Source organism: Mustela erminea, chromosome 14, assembly GCF_009829155.1.
Source record: "Mustela erminea isolate mMusErm1 chromosome 14, mMusErm1.Pri, whole genome shotgun sequence".
Lineage (NCBI taxonomy): Eukaryota > Metazoa > Chordata > Mammalia > Carnivora > Mustelidae > Mustela > Mustela erminea.
Genome location: NC_045627.1, coordinates 3,315,130 through 3,338,212, shown reverse-complemented (window position 1 = coordinate 3,338,212; position 23,083 = coordinate 3,315,130). Strand labels below are relative to the sequence as shown.

Genomic DNA, 23,083 nt, shown 5'->3' with positions numbered 1-23,083 from the left:
CTTATTTAAAGAAAGCGTCATCTCTTTGCCCACAGTCTCCCTGTATTCTGTTGTGGCATTTGGAAATATACAGAGTACTGAGTGGCTCATTCAGAAACAGTCCTTTCAAAATCAAATTAGATCATTAGCGTACTTACCCAAATCCGGCCCTGTACAGGACGTCCTGACGTTTATGTGGATGTCGTCCCTGGTGACCAGTGGCTGTTATGCGTGGCCCGATGCCCGGCGTAGCTTCAGGCCTGGGATCGCTGGATCCAGGTGGAAATCCAGCTGCATCTCACGGGCTAGTGACCCAGGACCGTCTGCTCACATTGCTCCGGATCTCCATTTGCTCACTTGTAAGAGGGAACATTTTTTAAAAAACCCAGCCCAGCAGCTAGGGAAAGTGCCCGATGCATGAGCTGCACTCAGGGGGACCGTGATCGGCGGAGCTGGGGCTGTGATGGCTTCTCCCTGGGGTTCTCTTTACTGCAGCGAGCCGCCTGTGCCCCGCACATCATCCTTCTCTGGAAAAGCAACGGTTTCATCCTTCTCTGACAAACACGTCTGTGCTCATCGGTGAGAGTCGGGGCGAACGCTCTGTGTAAAAACCCAGGGAAGGATTACGCCTTACAATCGTAAAGAACCAGGTTTTGTGTATTAAGTTAGCACAGTGTTTAAATGAGACAGTAAATGAAAATACAGTCTTGCTATATCGCTGGCAGTGGTAGAAATTGGGGCAGGTCTGGAAAACAGATCAGCTGGTGTGCCTCTCGAACCATAAAAAGGAAAGGTCTTAAACCTTCTGGATTTTGATATTTCACATCTGGAAAGGTATCTGAAGAAATGAGTTCTGCATAGGAAGAGCTATATGCATGGAGATGGTCGCGCCTTAATTAGAACGGCGTGACCCCGAGATCATGACCTGAGCCGAAATCAAGGGTCAGATGCTCAACCGACTGTGCCACTGAGGCGCGCCCACAGTGCCCCAGATTACAGGCATAACAGAATCCCAGCCTCCTGAAATGAAAAAGCAACACAAAAACACGAAAGGTAGGGGTCACAGAAGAAGGGAAGCTTATGAACGACTTCTTTTCTAATTCCCAAGCTCTCTGTATTGTAGTTTCACTACTTTTATTTACAAAAGAAGAAGAAGGGGTGCCTGGGTGCCTCAGTTGGTTAGGCAACTGCCTTAGGCTCAGGTCCTGATCTCAGGATCCTGGGATCGAGTCCCACATGGGGCTCATTGCTCAGCAGGGAGCAGCCTGCTTCTCCCTTTGCCCCTCCCTCTGCTTGTGTGCAAGGGCTTCCACACACTCTCTCTCTGTCAGATAGCATCTTAGAAAAATAAAAAAGAAGAAGAAGGGGGTCTCAGGGAGAAGTAGGGAGAGGAAGGTTCAAGGTGGTTTGTAGAAACGTAGAAGCTCATTGCTTGCTGTGCAGAGCCTGGGAGAATGCGCGCCCCGGCCTGTGTGGCTGAGCGTGTGGCTGAGCGTGTGGCTGAGCCGTCCCTCTCCCTCCCGGTGGGTTCTCCACGGCATCGAGCCGGCTTTGCTGGAGGTCAGTGCTGAGCAGCCTTGGATGGAGCAAAGCGTTTCTGGGACGCTCGGGCATGGTGTGTGCCCTGCGCAGTCTCCAGCGGGTGACGGCCTCGGGCTTCAGGCCCTGGGTCAAGGTTGTAGCTGCAGAGCAGTGCTGAGTGGGGGCGTCTCTCCCAAGAGCCCCGTGTGACCCACGTTCTCACTCATCCAGTGCTGCTGTGACAGCACAGATGTGGGCTGGGGGTGTGTGTTAAACAGCACACATTGCTTTGCCCCAGTCGTGCAGGCTGGAAGGTTGGGTTCCCAGCTGGCAGACAGCCTCCTGCCCACTGTGTGCTTGGATGGCGGGAAGGAGACCATTGCTCTTGGTCCTCTCACAAGGACACTAACCCCATCGTGGTGCCCTCATGGTCGTGGCCCGATCCCCTCCCAGAGGCCCCACCTCCTCCTCCATCTCACTTTGGGCGTTAGGGCTTCCACACGTGAGTGCAAGAGCTGCCCAGACGTGTGGTCTGTGGCAGGCGGCATGTCCGGCAGGGGCGGGTGGGGTGGGTCCCCGTGCTGTTTCCTCCAGGAAAGCAGGCTTGGGCTCTGTTGGTTTCTTTCAGCCGTGTCCGCCACCCGCCACCCTACGTGGGGAGCCACGGGCGCCGGGGCTGGGTGCCGACCCCCACTGCGGGGCCAGGGTGCGCTGAGCCGTGCACCTTCTTCCTCACCTTCCAGGGAGGGCGGTCACCCCCAGACAGCCCATCCTCTGGAAGGTGCTGGAAGCACTCTCAAGGAGACGAGCAGGTGCTCTGCTCACCAGGCAGAGGCCAGGGTCCTCGTTGAGTCAGTCTGCGCCGTCGGTGGCCTGGAGTGTGGCGGGGCCGTGGTGTCCACGCTTCTGCTGGGGTGGGTGTGCGGACCGCCGTCCTGAAGATAGCCCTCAGGACAGAAGGATGCAGCTGGCGGATGACAAGCCGTGTCACCGTGGTCGGGTGGGTGGATGTGGGAGCCACGCACCCATTGCCGTGGATTTTAAGGTTTGTGCGGTTTTCCCCTCTGTGTCCCCACTGTAGAGTCAGATGGAGTTCAGCGTCTGTTCCTTATCCATCCAAGAGCCAGCCAGCGGCACGGCCAGCGAGCCAAGACAGCTGTCAAAAGCGTCCCAGGGCTCGCAGGCCCTCCGGTCCTCCCAGGGCGGCAAGTCCTCCAGCCTGGACGCCCTGGGTCCTGCCCGGAAGGAGGAGGAAGCTTCCTTCTGGAAGATCAACGCGGAGCGGTCCCGGGGAGAGGGGCCCGAGGCCGAGTTCCAGTCGCTGACGCCCAGCCAGATCAAGTCCATGGAGAAAGGTGAAAAGGTCCTGCCTGCCTGTTACCGGCAGGATCCCGCTCTGAAGGACAGGGAGGCCAAGGGGGAGAGGCCCAGCAACGTCCGCCAGGAGCAGCGCGTCTTTCCGTGTGTCAGCCTCGAGCATGAGAGACCCCAGCCTGTCCAGGCCTGCGCCAGCACGGGGAAGGAAGCCGTCCCGTCCGAGCCCGTAGGGAAGCTGCCCTCTCCTGAGGACCAGCAGGACGTCGTGGAGGACGTGGAGGATGGGCTGTTTTCGGAACCCATGCCGACTCAGGTGGGCAGCCCCTCCTCCAGGAGTGACCCAGGGAGACCTCCCACAAGATGGGTGGACCACAGATGGGCTCACTTTCTTCTTCTTCTTCCCTTTCTTTCTCCTGCCTGTTCCATGTGGGGACTTCGGGGATCAGGAGAGCTGGGCTGTTGCTCACCTCAGTGACTGGCTTACGAACAAGGAAACACATCTCACGGGTCTGTTCTGGTGCCTGTTACATGTAGATGTCGCAGATACCTGTTGCCCTTCCCCCGGTGTGTGAGGGCAGGTAAGGGAGGGCTGGCAGTGGGCCGTGAGCACAGGAGCTCGCAGGGAGACGGCAGTCAGTGTGGGAGGGGTTTGGATGCCCACTCCGCTGACGGGTCCATAAAGTTGGGCTGAGGTGTTGGGGAGGAAGGGACCGGCAGATGCCTCAAAGGGGACATGGAGCAAGCAGATGGGACCGCCGAGCCTCCACCAAGAGCGACCGTGCTCCATCTCAAGAGACTCTGGCTTCAGGGAGTGATAGCAGCTGCTTATTTCCAGACAGGATAGTGTTCCGTGTCCAGGGCGGAATCCTAAGAAAGGAGTACTTTTTGAGGGGAGGGAGAAGAAAGATCTGAGAGGTTTGCTGGGTGAGGAGGAATGTGTCCTGGAGAAAAGGACGGTGCGGGAAAACAGGGTGAGTGGCTTCTGAGTGATTTCCCTTTTCTCATGGGAGCCCTGACCATTCTCTGTACCCGCTGGTCTGCCCTGCTTGAGAGATTGAAGAGAAAACGCAATGTTTGGTTATGACTTGAAATAGAGCCAGTGTTAGAGGATTGCACAAAAACAAACAAAAATAAATAAAACCAACCCAAAGTCATCATATTTCAGAGGGAGGCCTTGGTTTTGAGGCATTAGGAGGAGCAGAGCAGTAGTTTGGATGCGGGCATGTCTGAGAACCGTTTCTGGGGGACAGTCGTGGGTTGTTCTTGCACCTGGTGAGAACATAAACGAGGTCTGTGTCCCGTCCATCTGAGACAGGACAGCCCTGTGCGGAGCCCTGTGCGGAGCGTTCACGCTGCTGTCCCGCAGGTGTGTTCTGGGTGGGTGGGCGTGCTTGCGGAGTCCCGCGGTGGGGAGGGGAGGAGGGATGGGAAGGCCCCTGCTCACGAACGAGGATGGCCGGGGGAGGGAAAGAAGGATCTTCAGGTTTGAGTCTCGGTTTTGGAGGCTGGGGGAGCTACCTGTTGGCAAGGCAGGCAGGCAGCCTTGGGGGGTGCCCCTCATCCCCACACTCCTCTCTGTGTGCCTTGCTGGTTTTCTCTATGTGAGCACCATCCGGACTCTTCGGTGCTCTCTCGCTCTCTCTTTTTTTTTCCTTTTAGCACATATTTAGAAAAATGTGTATTGTACTAGGTTGAACATACAGAGTCTAAAATGTGCCATGTTGAGTAGACAGCCCTGGGGTGTTAGGTGTGTTCACAGGGTCATACGGTCATTGTCACCGTCCATCACAGAACTCTGTACCCATTAAACAACTCCCCGTCCACCCCTCCCCGCAGCCGCCATTCTGCTTGATATTTCTGTGAATTTAACACTCTTAGTATCTCATCTAAGTAGAATCCTACAGTTTCCATCTTTCTGGGTCTGGCTTATCTCGCTCGGCGTAATATTCTCAGGGTCCATCCACGTGGTGGCATGGGGTAGGATTTCCTTCCTTTTTGAGGCTGAATAACTCCGCCGTATGGACTGACCACACTTTGTTTATCCTCCATCTGGGGTCGGCCCCGTGCATGGCTGGCTTCCACCCCTCGGCTGCTGTGAACCATGCTGGCGTGAGCGTGGCTGGACACACATCTGTTCGAGTCCCTGCCTTCCGTCCTTGGGGACAGGCCGCCGGATCACGTGGTGATTCTGTGTCTGACTTTCTGAGGAACCGCCATGTTGTTTCCAACAGGGGCGGCGCCATTTTCCTTCCCTCAGCAGCGCGTGACAGGGCCCTTTCTCCACATCCTGCCGAGCGGGTTTTCTCTCTACTTTGAACATGGCCGGGAGATGATACCTCTAGGCCTTGTCATGGTTTCTCTTTGCCTGTCCCCAGTGGGCGGTGATGTTGACTCTCTTTTCCTGTTGTTTTTGGGCCACTTGTATATCTTTTTTGAACAAATGTTCGGATCTCTTGTCTGGTTTTAACAGTTGAGTTTTGTGTTGTCGAGCTGTGGTCATTGTCTGGGCAGCTCGTGGAAGGGGGTTCCAGGCTTCAGGCGCTTCCACCCCTCCCAGCAGATGACCTCCTGAAGAAGGGGAGCCCTGTGACAGGAGCTCCGTCTGGCCCCATCAGCGGCCCCTCAGCTTTCCAGCCTGTCCTTCTCGGTGTATTCACCATCTTAAGCCAGTGCTCTGGGTGCCTCCCTGTCCTTCCCGTGATGACCCCCGCCTGGTGTCTTTGCTCTCTTCTGGGTCTCTAATCTTCCTGCCCACCTGCTCCTTCTTACAGACCTGACAGGCTGGCTGCTGTGCCTCCCTGGTGATCTTTCGTTGATTCTTGGCACCTGGGTCTTCTCTGAAGGAAGTTTTTATTTAAATACCCCAGAGTCCTAATTGTAAAGAGACGCAGGGAGGTGTGCTTAGGGGGAGTGGACAGTCGGAGAAGGCACATGAAATCCTTGTAGAGAATAGATTTCTGGGTGCAAAGCACAGAGAAATGCCAACCTCATTGAAGAAACTAGTAGAAAGCAGAGAGAGGACCACTTGCCTGAATTCTTTTGGGTTTTTCCATCTTGGCTCCCTCTGCATCAGTGTTACACGCAGCCATACCGGGCTGGAGACAAGCTGTGAGGGAACTTGCTTTAGTCCGTTGGTGTCATTGTCTCCACCAAAGCATCTTTGCTCTTTGCCAGCTCCATGGAGGGCGGGCGTCCGAGCGTCCTTCCCACAGGCTGACGCCCACCAGGTGGACACGTGCGCTCGTGTGAGAGCATCGGGAAGATTTTGTCACTTGTTCGCTTATTCCACGATGACTGCCTTTCACCCTGCCTGTCCGTGCACAATAGAAAAGATACATTGTTCTCCTTTTCTCTATGAGCTGCTTGCAGACTTGCCTGGGGACAGAGCGGGGAAAGCGCTGGATCCTGGCAGAGTGTGGCTCCTATTGAAGTTTCTTTCATTTTCTGGTTCCAAGCACCGAGGCAAATTGAGGTCAGGGAGCTCCGACATGGAAGGGAGCGATTTCATTTGGGTCAATTTAAATGAGATGCTGTTTTTAGATTATGTATAACTAAAAAAAAAAAAAAGAAAAAAAGAAAAGAAACTTGTGTCTTACTTTGGTGTTCATGTCCCTTCTACAGGTCACCTCAAGTAATGTTGTCTTGAAGACAGGATTCGATTTTCTGGACAACTGGTAAAATGTATTAGACCAAAATAATAATAATAATGATAAAATCAAGAACCCCTGGAGTGTTTTTCCAAAGCGGTGTGGTGGAGGAGGATAAAATGGGCAATATTTCCCTTTGTATTTTCCTGGTTTCTGTACACTTTTTTCTTAATCATTTGGAAACTGGTAAATATTGCCTTGTCCAGATTTCCAGATTTTTCTCTTTTTGGTAAGGCCAGATATATATGCTATTTTCAATGATTTAATAACAGAAGTTTTGCATTTGGAATTTTTAAAGACTGTTAGGGAATTCCATTGATCTTGTACATAAAGCTTCCATTCCCAGTTCCACCCAATTCCCCCCACCCCAGAGATAAAGCTTTCTCATTGTGTCACAAAAATCGTGAAAGCGATTTCCCTCTCTTTCTCCTTTAGTCTCTCCCCTTTTTATTAATTGGGTGAACTTTGGTTGGGTGGCTGTTGGTGATATCCTCAGTAGTGGCATCAGCACACCAGCTGTGACCACGGAAGGATGACCCTGCCACTGCCCCCAGCCCCACCCAACGTCCCCAGCCATCCAGGGCCACCTGAAGCCACGCTTGTCGGATCGTGTGCCATCTCCACCCTCATGGCGTTGCCAGGAAACAGACTGTTGGCACACGGCAGAGATGCTCTTTCGTTCGCCCTGATAACTATTCAAACCATTCATAGCTGTTTAAGAAGAGCTGCATGTTTAAAAGTTTTGTATTAACTTTTCATTATTTTGTATCTAGGTTTAGATGTTGTAGGGCTGCCACTTTTCTGGGGTGTGTACTGGTTTCTTTCTGGAAGCTCTTTGCTACTCACGTGGCCTGTGGCTGTCCCCTGTCTCGGGCGTCTGCAGGGGTAAGGGCGGACGGCAGGTGTTAGAGGATGGACTCTTCTGAGTAGGTGTGTTAGAACCTTCCAGCATGAGACTGGCGGGCCAGTGGACGTCTTCATCCCGAGGACTGGTCAGACTCCCTGGACGGATCTCCCTCCGCATTCCTGACCACCATCCGAAGTGAACTGTCAAGTTTCTGCAGCGCCCTGCAGCGCCCCCTGGAGACGTGTGTGGTCATAGCAATGGCATCTCTTGGAGCGAGACTTTGTGACCCGCTGCTGCGCAGGTGTCCTGGCAGCTCCCAGGCTGCCCAGGGGAGCAAGGTGGCCCATGCCCCGGAGGTGGGTGGGACAGGGCGAGGAGGAGCGTGGGCCTTACCCTGGGAAGCCTATGCCCTGACTCGTGGCCCTGAGCTGCAGGAGCCTGCGGGACGCGCCCGAGTGCGATCTACACATGGCCTCTCACTGTGTTCTCCTCACCCAAAGCCTTAACCCCTGCGAGTCTGGCCAGTGAGCACCTAGTTTCAGTATCAAAGTGTGTCTTTTTAAAAATGCGTTTCTGTTTCGTATGACCTCCTTAAGTGATTTCCAGAATATCTTATCTGGCTCCAAGGTAAAGCCCATGGCAACTTACCCCGCTCCCCGCCCCCCTCCCCCGGGAATGTTTCTGCCAAAGTTGTGGCCCAGCCAACTTTTGATTTGGTTTCTGCCAATTGGATTATGTCCTTAAACTTCATTTGGGCCCTTAGGGTTGTGGATATGACCTTCTTGCTTTGGTGACTGTGTTATGGCAAATAGAGGTTCTTTTGTACCATTTAAGGATAGTGAAACATGCCAGGGAAAGAAGGTTTCTAGCATGGTGGGGAGGGAAAAGGGAAACTCCAGCTGACACAGCACGGCAGTGTGCCCGCCCCTCGGGTCAGCCGCTGAGTCTCGGAGCCTGGCTCCCCACCTGCCTCCACTTCCAGCCTGGAGGACATCGGACTGTCTCAGAACCCGTGCTTGAAAACGCTTCCTCAAACGAGAGATGGACAGGTGTGCGTTGCTATTCCTTGGGGCTGGTGTAGCAGGGGGAACTGAACTACATCAGGAACAATCAGCCCAAGATGAGCTGTCTGTTCTCTGAGGAGATGGTTCTCATTAATTGCTGATTTTTACGTAAAGCCCAATTATTCCTTTCAAGTTGGACCCTGGAAGCTGAGGGGGTTCGGGGATGGTAGAAAATCTCTGCCTCCCCAGGTGCCACCTGGGGGCCTCTGCTCAGAGCTATTCAGTTAATCTTGTTTCTACAGAGTCTTAAGTTTCATGAGAGACGGCCTCCTGAGATGAAAGGTAAAGTCAAAGCTTGGGAAATCCTCGAGTGGTGTTGCTTGGCCTTGCTCTCAGAGGTCAGGGACTGAGAAGGAGGCATGAAGGCCTAGAGGACACAGGCTAGTGGGTGTCTGAGATGGTTCCTGCCCACCGAGGAACCTGTGTTCGGTGTGTCCAAGTACTATGGACAAATGAAGCTCTTAAGTTTGCCATCCGCCCCCCAACATGTATCAGGGTAGGGTTTTTAGAACCAGGAGTTTATATTTATCATGTTAAAAATACACACTTTTCAGCTGAAGCCTGTATTTGGTGTTGGGTGTCCCCCCCACCCCGCACCCCCATTCGGTGCATCTGGGATTCAGCTCAAGGATTTAGTGTCTTGCTTTGGGTGACCATTCCTGACCCCCAGGAAGTCAGAAACTAGTTTCAGTTCCTTCACTTGGGGGTCTCTACCCTGCTCTCTGGGTTTGGGAGTGCTGCCTGCTGGGGACGGCTGCAAGCCGCACCCCACGGGGATGTCAGAGCCGCCTCCCTTTCTTTGTTACATGTTTTCAAAAACAATTGAAACATTCTTACTGACAACTTGTAACTTGGTTGTATTTTATATTAATAGCCTTTAATAAAGCCATTTAAAATATGTTAGGTGTGTTTATTTGGGGCCTCTACTGGAGCTGGGAACCCTGTCAGGATGCTGTTCAGCACAGAGGAGAAGGATTTGTACTAGTTAAATGAGTGTCAAACCTCTTCCGGGGACTAGTTAAGCAAGTGTGAGACCTCTTTGGGGAGACTGCTGTGTGCAGGCCTGATTCAACGCCCCCTGCAAGGTGGTGGGAGGTGGTCCCCCCCCTCCCATGCACAGGGATGGGATGATCCTGGAGGGCACCTCTCCAGCCGTCAGGTGACCTGGAAGCCATGGCATGTCTTCCCAGAGACCAGCTTATCGCATCTAGGGACTGACTCAGAGCAGATGCAATCTCCCTGAAAGCTTTCACCTTGAGTCTGGTTTAAGTGGATTTTTCTTGGAAGAAATGCAAGCTTAAGTGTGGTCGGTCAGTCCTGTTCCATCCATTAAAGTGCAGGAGATAAGTTACCAATGACAGATGGAAGGGAATTTTTAGATGTCAATTTTCCATATCAAAAAAGCTTTTGGGGTGCCGGGGTGGCTCAGTGGGTTAAAGCCTCTGCCTTCGGCTCAGGTTATGATCCCAGAGTCCTGGGATCGAGCCCCGCGTCGGGCTCTCTGCTCAGCGGGGAGCCTGCTTCCTCCTCTCTCTGCCTGCCTCTCTGCCTCCTTGTGATCTCTGCCTGTCAAATAAATAAAATCTAAAAAAAAAAAAAAGGCTTTTAAAACTAATACCTCTTAGGAAAATGGTGGTTCAGGCTGACCAACTCCTAACTTCTCAGCCTGCGCTGTGGGGCCTTGCTGCCTCGGGCACCGAAGAGTCCTGGGGGAGCAAGTGATGGTGCTTGCTGACTTGCTGGGGTGCAGTGGTTGTCATGAAGGTTCCAAGACCACAAGCATTTGCGTTATTGTATCGACATGTTTTGAGAGGAAGCGAGTAGCTCCCGAGCTCAGAGGGTTGACAGTTTGCAGCCGCTTAGTATGTGCTACAAACACACACACGTATCTGTATGCGTAAAGTTTCTGTGCAAGAAGGAGCCATCGACCTAGAGGCAAAATCTACCTGGTGCATTATGTAGGCAGGAAGGAAGATGTTGAGTCTGGGGGGACAAGAATATCCTGAGTTACAGGGTGGGGGGTATTCATGGTGCTTTTCTAGCATTTTCTCTGGTCTGATCCTCTGCTCATAGGCAATTTTCTAACACACTTACCAGCCTCCGGGGTGCTTTGATACCAACAGGGCATACCCTTAGGAGGGTATTGTGATTCGGAATCCCAACTGAAGTCAGGCGAAAAGCAAGTGAGTTCTGGATATATGATCAATTAAATTAATTAATTAATTAATTAATTATTTTTGTACAATCAGTTTTAAACATCTAAGCAGCAGTACTAACTAGAAACTTAAATAGAAAAATACCAACTAGGGGATGCCTGGGTGGCTCAGTAGGTAAAGCGTCCACCTTCAGCTCAGGTTATGATCCCAGGGTCCTGGGATCGAGCCCCGCATCAGGCTCCCTGCTCAGTGGGGAGCCTGCTTCTCCCTCTTCTGCTCCCTGCTTGTCGGCGTGCTCTTTCTCTGTCAAATAAATAAATAAAATCTTAAAAAAAAAAGTACTGATTAGATGGTGTCGACAAGAAATGCACTTTAATACAAAGACACAGGTTAAAAGAGACCAGTTCCTAATGGTAATAAAGTATCAAGGAATCAACTTCTATAGGTATACAAAAACTTCTTTAAAGAAAAATTAGGGACACCCAGGTGGCTCAGTCAGGGAAACATCTATGTTTGGCTCAGGTCGTGATCCCTGGGGTCCAGGGATGGAGCCCTGAGTCTGGCTCCCCCCTCAGTGGGGAGTCTGCTTCTCCCTCTGCCTGCCACTCCCACCACTCGTGCTTTCTGTTTCTCTAACAAATAAAATCCTAAAAAATAAACAAGAAAACAAAAAAACCCCTGTGAAAAGGAAATAGAAGATGTAGAAGAAGATGTGAATAATCCTGGCTGGGGTAATATAGTATTGTGAAGATGCTAATTTCCCCAAATCATTTTATAAAGTTGGTGCAATGTTAACAAAAATCACAGTGCGTATTTTGAGAAATTGACAAATTTACATTGAATTGTAGTTGGGGAAGTAAAGTTTACCGAAATATAAGGGGGATCGCTCTGTCAGTTACCAGAACAAACATGTTAGATGGCCAAAGAAATGCAGTTTGTTGGTATTGGTACGGGGATGGGTGATCAGATCAGTGAATTAGGGTGGGGGGCTCAGGGACAAACCCACGAGCACACGAGGACTCAGTGTATAATCCCTGTGGCACCACACACTGGCCGTGGGGAGAGAGAGGCACCCCATGGAGAGATGTAGGAACGGATTCCTGCCCAACGCTACAGGGAAGATGGGCTCCATCTGGATTCAAGACCAAATGATGAAAGATAAAAAAGTGTAAAGGAATAGAGGGAAATCGCTCGTGACCCAGAATGAGGAAGGACTTCTTGAGTCTATGCCATAAAGCAAAATACTGATGAATCTCATACATGAACATTGAGGATTTCTGTCGGTAAAGCGTGCCACTGAGAGAGTTAATGAGCTGAGAGGGCAGGAGATCACTGCTAGGTCAGTTTCAATAAAGAAGTATCCAGAAGATACGTGATGGCATTCCTGCAGACCAAGAGGCCAGCAACCCCAACAGAGAAGTAACATGAGAGAAAATCTTTAAAAACTATCGAACATGGAAAGGTAATCAGGGGAAGAAAAGTGAGCTGGCTAGTGCCAAGTGTTGGCAGAAATGCGGTAGAGCAGCGGTTCTCGGCTGGAGCAGATTTTGCCGCCCTGGGGGCAGTTGGTAGTGTGGGGAGACGTTTGTTACCAGAACAACTGAGGAAGGGTATACTGTTGGCTTCTAGAGGGAAGAGGCCAGTGGTGCTGCCAAACCTCTTACATGCACAGGACAGCCCCTCACAACATAGAATCATTTGGCTCAAAATGCCCGTAGGGCCAGGTTTTCCCTGGGTTAGGGGAACTGTACAGCCCTTGCGTCCAGAGTAAGCTGGCCCTCTTTTGCCACCTGCATGCATCTGGTGTGAGCCCATGATTCCCCTCCAGGATGCATGTCTCAGGGAAATTCGCTCATAAGCACTTAAGGGAACATGTCTGGGGCTCTTTGTTGCGGAGGCGTCTGTGGAGTCGGAGGCAAGCAGGATATCTGTCATTTGGAAGAAGGCTAGAGAAAATGTGATGGGGCACTTAAAAGCAAATTAGGGGCCCCAGGGTGGCTCAGTCGGTTAAGCATCCAAATTGATTTCTGGCTCACGTCCTAATCTCAGGATTGTGAGATCGAGCCCCAAGTCGGGTTCATGCTGAGTATGGAGCCTATTTTCTCTCTCTCCCTCTCCCTCTGCGCCTCCCCCCACCTTTACAAAAAAGCAGCAGGGGCACCTGGGTGGCTCAGTTTGGCTCAAGTCATGATCTCAGGGTCCTGGGATCCAACCCCTGCTGAGCACATGGAATCCCCCCCACTTCCCTCTGCCCCCCCGCCACGCCCCTTAACTGCCCCCTTCCCCTGCTTCTGTGCACACGCATACCCTCTCTCAAATAAGTAAAATCTTTAAAATTAAAAAAAGTAGCAAATTAAATGCACACATGGCAATGGGGTTGGAGCTGAGCAAATATATTAGTGGAAGAAAGCAAGAAACTAAATGGAATATCATTAGTGTAAATTTAAAACATATGCACATAAAACAAGACCTATTTAACAACGGAATGACTATGAGAGGAAAAGAGGTGGAAGTAAGGGTGGTGGAAAGAAGTCCCCAACAGATCTGGAATGGACCCATGGTGACCGTAGGTGCTTCCTTGCCAGGAATTTGCTATCTCTCGTAATCTAGGTCTGTTATGCTCTCTCAATTCAGATGGGAGGCTCATTTCTTTGGCTGGTGTGTCAGGTCAGAGGTGGCCCTTGGCCAGTGTTGGTTAGAATGTATGTGGCTCATCTCTGTTCAGGTGCAGTTTGTGTGACTATGGTTGCACATCTGCCAATGTTTGTAAAGTCTTTTGGATCAATCCAGGCCTTCTGTAACAGCAGCTGGGGACTGCGCAGATTGGGAGGAGAGTGAGGGTAGGAGTTAGTGACACCTGATGCCCTGTTTCTCGGGGGACAGAAATCACACAGGCTATGTGACACTGGGCGGGGACTCTGCAGAGAAGAGGGTTCTTATCACTTGGCTGCCTTTACCACAGCCATCTGAAATTTGCCCAACTGAAGATGTGTCAGGCAGTGAGATCATGGACAATAATATGGGTGAGGAGCTTTAAATTTTTTTTTAATTGTCTAACTGCATTTCAGAATGTGCAGAGAATGCGCTCTACTGCCTTAACACGAAACAAGCATTTTGAAACATTTCTTGCCAGTCTTTTGTGGTGAAAAGGTCCAGGTCCAAGTGGAAAGCATGTGTCACAGGGACAGTCCTGCCTGGAAATGAGATCCAAATGTAAGTCTGGTCACCACATGGGTCCTGGCAGTTCTCTTTGTGCCCTGTGCTCCATTTCTCGCCCTCCACCACCTCATTTTGTCTCTCTCCACTGATTCATGCTGACACCTTGCCTCAGGGTTACAATAATACATGTATCCTTTCATAGTTCTTACTATGTTTCAGTCTGATGCCAGACACTAGGCATTCTGGGACACAGTTACTACCCTCCTGGGGCTTGCATTCTAGGGGAGAAGTCAGACTAAACACATGACCACACAATTTTGTTGAACATTGCTAAAAAAATAAATGTATTTCCACTTGTAGCCATGATACAGTCATCTGGATTAGACTTAACCTTCTCGTTTTAAACGACTAGAAAATTGGAGAAGATATGTGAAGCAATATATAGACTTCAGGCAGCAGACATTGCAAGGGAAACAAGTGAAGCAAGCCTTATGACTGCCCTGGTTTTCTAACCTGAGGCCTTTTCTAGAGCACGCTGCAGGAAGTATTGCTGAGCTGAAGAGAGAGAGTTTGGGGAGGAATAGATGTTTGGAATTTGTAGGAGGGAACTGTGCAGAGAAAAACTCCAGAAATATGCCTAGGATTCCCCTTGGGTATGTTGGAGACAGTTTCTGGGCTGCAGAACAGGGAGGGGGAATCCAGACAGAGCCTGGGAATCTTGCTGAAGTGAAGAGAATGAAGTCAAGGAGGCCCAGGGAGCTAGAATTGAAAGGGCAGAGTTTCAGAGAGGAAGATCTTCAGAGATCTGCATTGGGGTTCCCTTAGGTCTTTGGCTAAAGCCAGCCTCTATGTGTGTGGAGTGAAAGCTGGGTAAGAACAACCTCCAGGGAAAGGGTAGTTATTGACAAGATAAACAAATCCTAGCATTCACGCAAAGCCAGGAATTAACTATGTTCACTCCGGCCAGAGTGCAGGCCACGCTGGACATGTGGGGCCCTCAGCAGAGATCCTGGAAGTATGTACTAGAGAAAGGGTTATAATAGCCTCTGAAAAAAGGCTAGTCAAGATCTGCCCTGAAGAAGTTCTACCACAGACATGAAAGGATCAAAGCAACTCACAACTCAGCGGCCCACCAGAATATGTCCACCACCCTTTATAGGAAGGTTACCAAATCTAGCACTAAGCACAACTAAACACAAAATTCACAGTGGTCAGCAAGCAATCAAAAATTACTAGACAACAAATAAGCAAGGAAATGTGATTCATCCACAGAAGAAAAATCACTCAATAGACCAAGCCAGAAATGACAGGGATGATGGAATTAGCAGAAGGGATTTTAAAACAGCTCTTATAAATATGATCTAGGTACTCAAGAATGTGAAGGAGAGAAATAGAACTTAGAGATAAAACTCTCTGAAATGAAAATGTTACTGGAGTAGAGTAAAATTAAATGACACACTCCAGAAATGCATGAATGGGAAGAGAGCAGTAGAATCTATCCAAAAAGAAGCAAAAAAATTGGGGAAAAAATGAACTGCAGAGCCTCAGTGTCATGAGGGAAAATACCAAGTGATCCAGTTATAAATAATCAATCCCAAAAGGAGAAGACAGGGATGGAAAAATATTTGAAGAAATAATGGCCCAGATTCCCCCAATTTGATAAAACCTATAAACCCCAAACCAGATTTAAGAAGTTTAACAAACCCCAAGGAGGATACACACACACACACACACACACACACACACACACACCCCACAGGTAGCTGAAAATTAGTAATAAGGAGAAAATTTGTAAAAACAGGCAGAAGAAAAAAAATGACTTCTCATCCCCAAATATGCAAGCTTGAAGTAAATGGAACATTTTTAAAGTGCTGAAAAGATGGGATGCCTGGCTGGCTCAGTTGGTTGAACGGCTGCCTTCGGCTCGGGTCAAGGTCCTGGGAGACCCGGGATCAAGTCCCACAATAGGCTCCTTGCTCGGCAGGGGGCCTGCTTCTCCGTGCGTGTGTGCTCTCTCTCTCTCTCTGACAAATAAATAAATAAAAATCTTTTTTAAAAAAGTGATGAAAAGAAAAATAGAGCTATCAACCTTTAATATCCAGCCAAAAAGTCCTTTAAAATCAAAGGGAAAATACACACACACACAGACACACATGCAAACTGAGAAAATTTATTGCAGCTGGCCTGAATTACAAGAAATATTAAACAAAGTTCTTTAGGCAAAAGGAAAATGATACTAGGCAGAAGCTTGAATCTGCACAAAGGAATGAGAGTGCAGAAAATGGTAAATATGTGAGTAAATATAATGGCCTTTTTTTTAGATTTCAAAATGTTTGGGAAGATAATTGAAGCAAAACCAATAACAATGTATTGTGGCATCTATAACATGGAGAAGTTAAATGTATGACAATAACTGAAAAGATGGAAGGGAGAAATGGAAGTATGCTACCGTAAAGATCTGTCATAATATATAGAGTGATGGAATATTATTTAGAGTCAGACTGGTAAGTTAAACATACAAATTGTAAACTGCATAGAAACTGCTAAAACCTACTGGGTGTTATATGCAACCGATGGATTATTGAACTCTGTATCTGAAACTAATGATGTACTATAGATTGGCTAATTGAATTTAAATTAAAAAAAAAGAAACTTCTAAGAATTAAAGGAAAGATATATAGATAATAAGTTAGTTGTGGAAATAAAATGGAATGCTAAACTTTATAAGACAGCAGGAAAAGAGGAAAAATAGAAACAAAGAACAATTGAGACAAATATAAAATAGTAAAATGGTAGGTTTACACACAGCTATATTGATAATTATGTTAAATGCAAATGCCCTAAGAACCCCAATTAAAAAGCCAAAATTGTTAGACTGGATGAAAAAGCAAGCCCAACTAAATGGCTTCTACAAGAAATGCACTTTAATACAAAGGCACAGATAGGTTAAAGGTAAAAGGACGGAAAAGAATATACCATCAGCTACTAATCAAAAGAAAGTTGAAGCGGATATATTTTTATCAGATAAATTAGACTTCATTTATATGAAGGGGTAAAAAGTGCATTTTATAATTAAAAGGGGATCAATTAATTAATCAACACATAGCTTTCTTTAATTGGCATACGGCTAACAACAGAGCTTCAAAATACATGAAGCAAAGCTGAAAGAACAGAAAACAGAAATAGACAAATTAACACACGTGGTTTGAGATGACAACACTTTCCATGACTGATAGAACAACTAGGTAGAAAATCAGTGGGGATATAAAACAATATCACTACCATCAGTTTGACATCATTGACATTTGTAGAACACTCTACCCAACAACCACAGAATACAATTTTTTCACAAGTATATGTGAAAATTTCACTGAGATATAATTTGTGCTGGGCCATAGACATCTCAATAAAATTAGGATTGAAATGATCCAGAGCACGGTCTCTGATTGAAATGTATTACTTTAGAGATTTAGAACTGGAAGGTATCTGGAAAATCCTAACATATTTAGATATTAAACATTACATTTTAAAATAACTCATGGGTCAAAGAAGAAATCACAAAGAAAACTCAGAAAACATTTTGAATTGAAATCGCAGCATGTCAAGATTAGTGATATGCAACCAAAGTAGTGCTTCAAGGGAAAATTACAGCTTAAAATGCTTACATTAGAAAAGAAGAAAGACCTAAAAAGTTGATTATCTAAGGTTTTACTATAAGAAACTAGAAGAACAACTTAAGCAAAGGAAGGAAATGATGAAGAGTAGAAATCAATTAAACAGAAAACATTCCAGCAATAGTAAATTAGTTGGTATTTCAAAAGCTGGATCTTTGAGAAACATTAGCAAAATTTGATAAAGTGCAAGGTAGGCAGCATTGCATTTCTCTGGCTGTTCTTCCATATTTCGGTCTCTCTGGCTCTCCTCTTCTGCTTCCTTCTTCTACTTCTAAGGACTCTTTTGGTTACAAGAGGCCCACTTGGAAAATTTGGGATGAGTCTGCCTATCTTAAGGTCAGCTAATCAGCAGCCTAAATTCCATCTGCAAGATTCCTTCCCTTTTGCCATATAACAGTCACAGATTCCAGGGACTGGGATACAATATGTTGGGGAAGCATTATCCTGCCTACCACAGATCATGTTTTTAATTACCTGGTAAGATCACCAGGATGTCCCCAAGGAAGGGACATTTAAACCGGGGGAGTAGTTGGAAAACTATTGCAATGAATAGTCCAAGCAAGAAGTAATGATGATGCGGCCCAGATGGGCAGCAGTAGAAATGGGGGAAAATGGATTTAGGAGATATTTGGGAAGCAGATCAACAGAGGAGGTCGCCCCTCCAGAGCGATGGAATCTATTATCATCCGGACACAAGCATGCATGAGACCTGTGGTTTTGATTGGGAGGAGATCGTGTCTGGATTAAAGCAGACCTGATCCCCCAGAGCCTAGGCCAGACAAGAAATAGAACCATTTCATCCTCAATAGGCTCTTCCTAAGCCAAGACTGAGTGTCACTGCCAGGTTTAATCCTGTATATTATTTACCTCTTAAACAATGCACTTGACAGATTGTTCGCAATGATGACCTCCAGCAATTCCTTCCATCCCCGATCACAAGCATCACTCCTCCCAGCAAGAGGCAGAGTCCATTTCCCTTCCCTTTGGATCTGGGCTGGCCCTAGACTTGCTTTGGCTAAAAGAAAGTGGTGGAAGTTGTGTTGGGTGACGTCCAAGCTTCAATCTTCAGAAGCGGGACCACCAGCACTCTTGCTCTCTTGAAATGCTTCCATCTCTGTGCACAGGGGTGGTCTGGCCGTCTGGTGGATGGGTGGCTTTGGAAGAGAGCTGAGTCAGTGGACCAAGCCAACTGCCCGACATGTGAGCAAGGACACTGGGGCCAGCCAGTCTCCTGCCTGCTGTCCCAGTGCAGGCTTCCATTACATGGGGTGGCATGAACCACGGGCTTTTATTTCTTGCAGTCCCTGAGCCTGGAGGTCCAAGATCAAGGTTACCAGTATGGTTTAGTTCCCGGGAAGGTTGTCTTCCCACCATGGGAAGAAAGAGGGCTAGCTCTCTTCCTGTTCTTATAAGGACACCAAGCCATCACAGGAGCTCCTCTCCTACAACCATTCATACATTGGATGATGTATGAATTTGGGGAGGATACAGACATGCTGTCCATAACACCAACTGAGGGCAAACAGGTGAAGCAGCCCAGTGGACCACACAAGGAGCTGACCCCCCGCCCAAACACCAACCCACAGAGGCAGGAGCAAATAAATGGTGGCTATTTTAAGCCACTGAGTTGTGGTGTGGTTTGATGGGCAGCAAGATAACTCGTTAGACTTTCCCACTGCTCCCCCTCACCAAAAGCCTATAAGGGATTTCTGTCATGAAAAGGACAGAGTACCCGCATGAAGAAAGAGCAAAGAGCAAAAGGAACCTTGTCTGGCCAGATAAATGCCCTGGGCAGTAGAAGCATGCAATGATTATTTGCACTCTTTGCTTCATTTCATGGTAGTGAATGGATAGAGCACCGCCCACCTTACCTTTGGAGGGCCTTGGCCATTGACAAGGCACTGTCCCTTGCTTTCGTTCTTTCTCCATTACTGAAAACAGATGGCACCCACCTGGGCTGTGAGCAGAAGAGGAGCCCTGGGATGATGAGGAAGACCCTGATGGAGTTGCTGGGGGCTGGCAAGAGAGCACGGAGGACACCAACTGAGAGGAGACTCCCCCTGTGCCCTAATAAGACCCCCATCCTCCCTGCTAAGGTGGTTAGTGGACCAGCAGGTGCACCCCTCCGCCCCCAGTGCTGGGACCCTGGTGGAATATGTGAAATATGTGAACGCATTCTTACTGCTCAAGGGAAGTCTAGTTGAAGAGACAAATTGAGCTACTGTCGAAAAGCATTTGACTCTGTTTGACTGTAAGTCACTCCAAGTTGCCAAACTTATACCACTCAGAACTTGAGATCTAGAGAAGAGTCATAGGAACGAGAACAGGGGAGTGTGTTGGGGGGCGGAGGTTCCACAGAAGAAACAGAAGAAATAGTTTTCTATGTTGCTTTGACCTGTCATCTCTCAGACAGAACTGCCTAGGGAAGCAAGTTGGCACAGTCCCCATGGCTGTAGAGTGGCGTGTCTGTCTCTTCGTTTGTGGTTGAGACAGCAGGAGCTCTCTGAGAGATCTGAATTACGGTAACAAGAATTATCACTTATTAAACATCTAACCCACGCCGACTGGCATAGCCGATGTTTGATTCTGAGTCGTTTAACCCTCACAATACCACCTAAGAGGTAGGTGGTGTTGTTCATCTCATTTAACAGATCATGAAACCAAGGCTCAGATGGGTTCAGTGACTTCTTGGCTCTGTAACGTCTCCAAGGTCACACAGCTAGTGAGTGACCAAACCTGGATTCAAGACCCCATTCTCCTGACTTCCAATCACTGGCACGACCATTTGGCAAAAGCCACACGAAAGTCATTTCCTAAAACAGAAATAACTGACTTTGAAGCATCTTTATGTTTCCTGTTTTATGGTATCAGCTTTGCTGACTTGTGGCTCATAGAACTTTTATGTCCTTCCCCTTCGTAAAGCACAAAAGCTACAGAGACTTCATATTTCTGAGCATGACCTTGGTCCCTCTCTTCATAGGCTTATTTATCATAAAGTGAAAAATCAACTCGGACACTTTAACACCCAACTTATTTGTCTAAAGCTGTTGATCTTTTTTTCCCCTTTTAAATAAAAGCTGTTGTTCTCTTGTGCACCCCATGGCCATGAGGGCCCACAGGGCTTGTCAGAGGGAGAGAGGACCCCTGTCTCCAGAACAGCATCTCTGGGGGGAGAAAACCCCGTCTCCCCTCGGGGGCCAGCCCAGCTCAGGAGGACAGTCACCAGAACACGCAGCAGCAGGAGTGGCCCGGCCGGGACCCCCCCTTGTCCTGGCGTTAGAACTTTGTCCGATCATCTCCCCTCGCTGAGCTCCGTTACTCTTCCCTTGTCGCATGTTGCGACATTTTTGAACTTTCTGGCACAGAAGAGTGACCCAGTAATTGTTAGATGAATCCACACTCTTTGATAGCATGGCTTCAGGCCTCTAGGTTTATTTAAATATGTCCCTCACATAATAAATCCGTGAGACATTTTGGGATGTCCGGGTGGCTCAGTCAGTTAAGTGTCCGTGTTTGGCTGGGGTCCTGACCCCAGGATCCCGGGACTGAGTCCCGCATCAGGCTCCCTGCTCATGATTCCTGTGACTTTGACCAAGTCTGTCTCCTCTCCGCGTTGCTGGTAGCCACACGCGGGCTCTTGGGAAGCTCCGACCAGGCAAGGTGCAGGACACTCAAGTGTAGGGTGAGCACCATTACCCTTATTGTGAGGATGGGAAGGCCTGGGCTGGAGAAGCAAAATGGACTACCCCCTCCCCTGGGCCAGCGCTCCTTCCTCCCTCCTGTGGGGTGTCCACCACCAATGTCAAGGTTATCCATCCTCTCCCTCCCCACCAGATGCTCCAGTGAGTTGTCAGATTAATTGGAGAGGAGAGGGCCCCTGCAAAGGGCAGCCTTGCCTTTTGGCCCATCACAACCTTTCTGGTTTTCGAGCCAGGAGAATAAACAGAAATGACCTCCCAGAACTGCACAAAATAAGCCCTGGGTCAAGCAGCTTGTTTCTGCAGCAGCTTTTCTTGCAAATAGCCGGTGGGTTTTGAATCTCTACCAGGCCGTTCTGTACAATGACTCTCTCACCCTCCCGAGGAAGATGGCATCCCTCATTCTCCGTTTTCCCACTGAACACAGAGATTGAGTGTTCTGTTTCAAGGCATCTGACCACACAATGGCAGAGCCTAAAGCAGTGTGCAGGGGCTGGGGGAGCTAGGAGGTGAGGCGAGAAGGAGGCCTGTAGGTGCAAGATGGAGGCAGAGCGGCGGGCCAAGGGCAGCCTGGGAAGGAGGTAGCAAGGGTTGGCCATTGCATGGAGAAGTGGCCATGACATTCACACTCCAGGATTGAGTGGGCTCTTAAACACACATGGGTTGGACACATTCTCCACTCTGGAGAAGAGTCAGCGGTCCTTCTCCTTGGTGAAATAGCCTCGGGCCACGGTGCTCTGCTCAGCCTTCTCCCATGTCTAATGGGAGTGCCAGTGTCGAGGCCCGGACGGTCCATCCCAGACGGCATTGCTGGAGTCTTCTGTAGGTACCGCCATCCAGGGATGCAGCTACAAGAGCACCCTTGAGGGCTCAGGGTTGGGTGGGGCAGAGGCACCCAGACTAGACTGCTCTCCAGCAGCCTGACCTGGTGGGCTCCGTGCCCTGTCTTATAAGGTCGCTCTGAGGACCTGAGAGGATGGAGGGGAGTGTTGTTCCTGGGATGCCAGGCACGTAGTCAGTGCTGTGCCCTGCCGGGAAAGAACTCCGCGCAGCTAGCCATGTTTCTGTCCCTTGCCTGGGCACCATCTCCAAGGCAACGCCCATCCCCTCTAGAGGGCATGACGTCATGTTGAGACTCGGTTCCCGTGTGCAGGCTGCTCTATGTGAGCACTGTCCGAGGCTGTGTCCTGCCTCCCAAGGGCTGCTTCTGTGGAAGGGGTGTCAGGGGCCTGTTCGGGGCCATGCTGAGTGCTCTGCCATGTGCCAGCTTTCACCCTCCAGCCCCCGGTGGGCTCAGCTCCTCCCCTGGGTGCATTCTGTGCCTGGTGGGGACCAGAGCTGGGGGCAGGGTGAAGCGCTGTCCCAGGGGGCTGGACCCAGAGACTCTGGTTTCTGTCTTTTAGCTCTGGCCAACCAGCTCCTTCCAAGCCTTGGCTCTCTTCCAGCTTGGGGTCTGCTTCAGTCACACCCTGAGGCAGATGGTGCAGCTCCACGGGCAGCCACACAGCCATTGCTTGTGGAATCACTCACTTCGCACACTCTACCTCCCAGACCAGGCCAGGGTCCATGCAGGGGACCTTAGGACAAGGGTGGGAGCTCTGCAGGCCTGCCCTTCCGGACAGCTTCTCTCACGGCCAGCACCCCAAGTCCCATGCGACCCTCAGCCCTGGGTGCCATTTAGGAGATCATGCTATTCCACAAATGACCTGCTTTCTAGAACCAACCGCTCGCCAAAAGCCCTTTGTGCCTTCTCTTATTTTCCCCGTCAGGGGCACAGTTGTGAATTGTTTCCATGACCTACAAGAACGAATATGGGTTTCTAAGTGCCTCCTTGCTAGTAAATGACATGGGACACATTACTTAACTTTTTGCTTCTCCAGGTCCCTCACGTAGACTATGAGTAAAATCCTGGGTATGGGAGGACTGAGGGACAATGGGAAGCAGCAACCACCTGACCCGTGTTGCTGTGAGCGAGCTCGTTGGAAGCAGCCTGAGAGCGAGCTCCCGGAGACTCTGGTCCC

At 49.2% G+C, this 23,083-nt stretch overlaps 1 protein-coding gene across 2 annotated transcripts in view; it reads left to right on the top strand.

Moving 5' to 3' along the window:
* The window catches only part of C14H1orf198 (chromosome 14 C1orf198 homolog), a 32,136-nt gene extending 22,863 nt beyond the window's left edge, over positions 1-9,273 (top strand). For both annotated transcript variants that reach the window (XM_032313722.1, XM_032313723.1), the window contains exons 3-4: positions 2,582-3,130; positions 6,439-9,273. In XM_032313722.1, coding sequence (XP_032169613.1) covers positions 2,582-3,130; positions 6,439-6,495 — 606 coding nt within the window. In that variant the 3' untranslated portion in view covers positions 6,496-9,273. The remainder of the gene's footprint in view (positions 1-2,581; positions 3,131-6,438) is intronic.
* Positions 9,274-23,083: the final 13,810 nt, after the last annotated feature.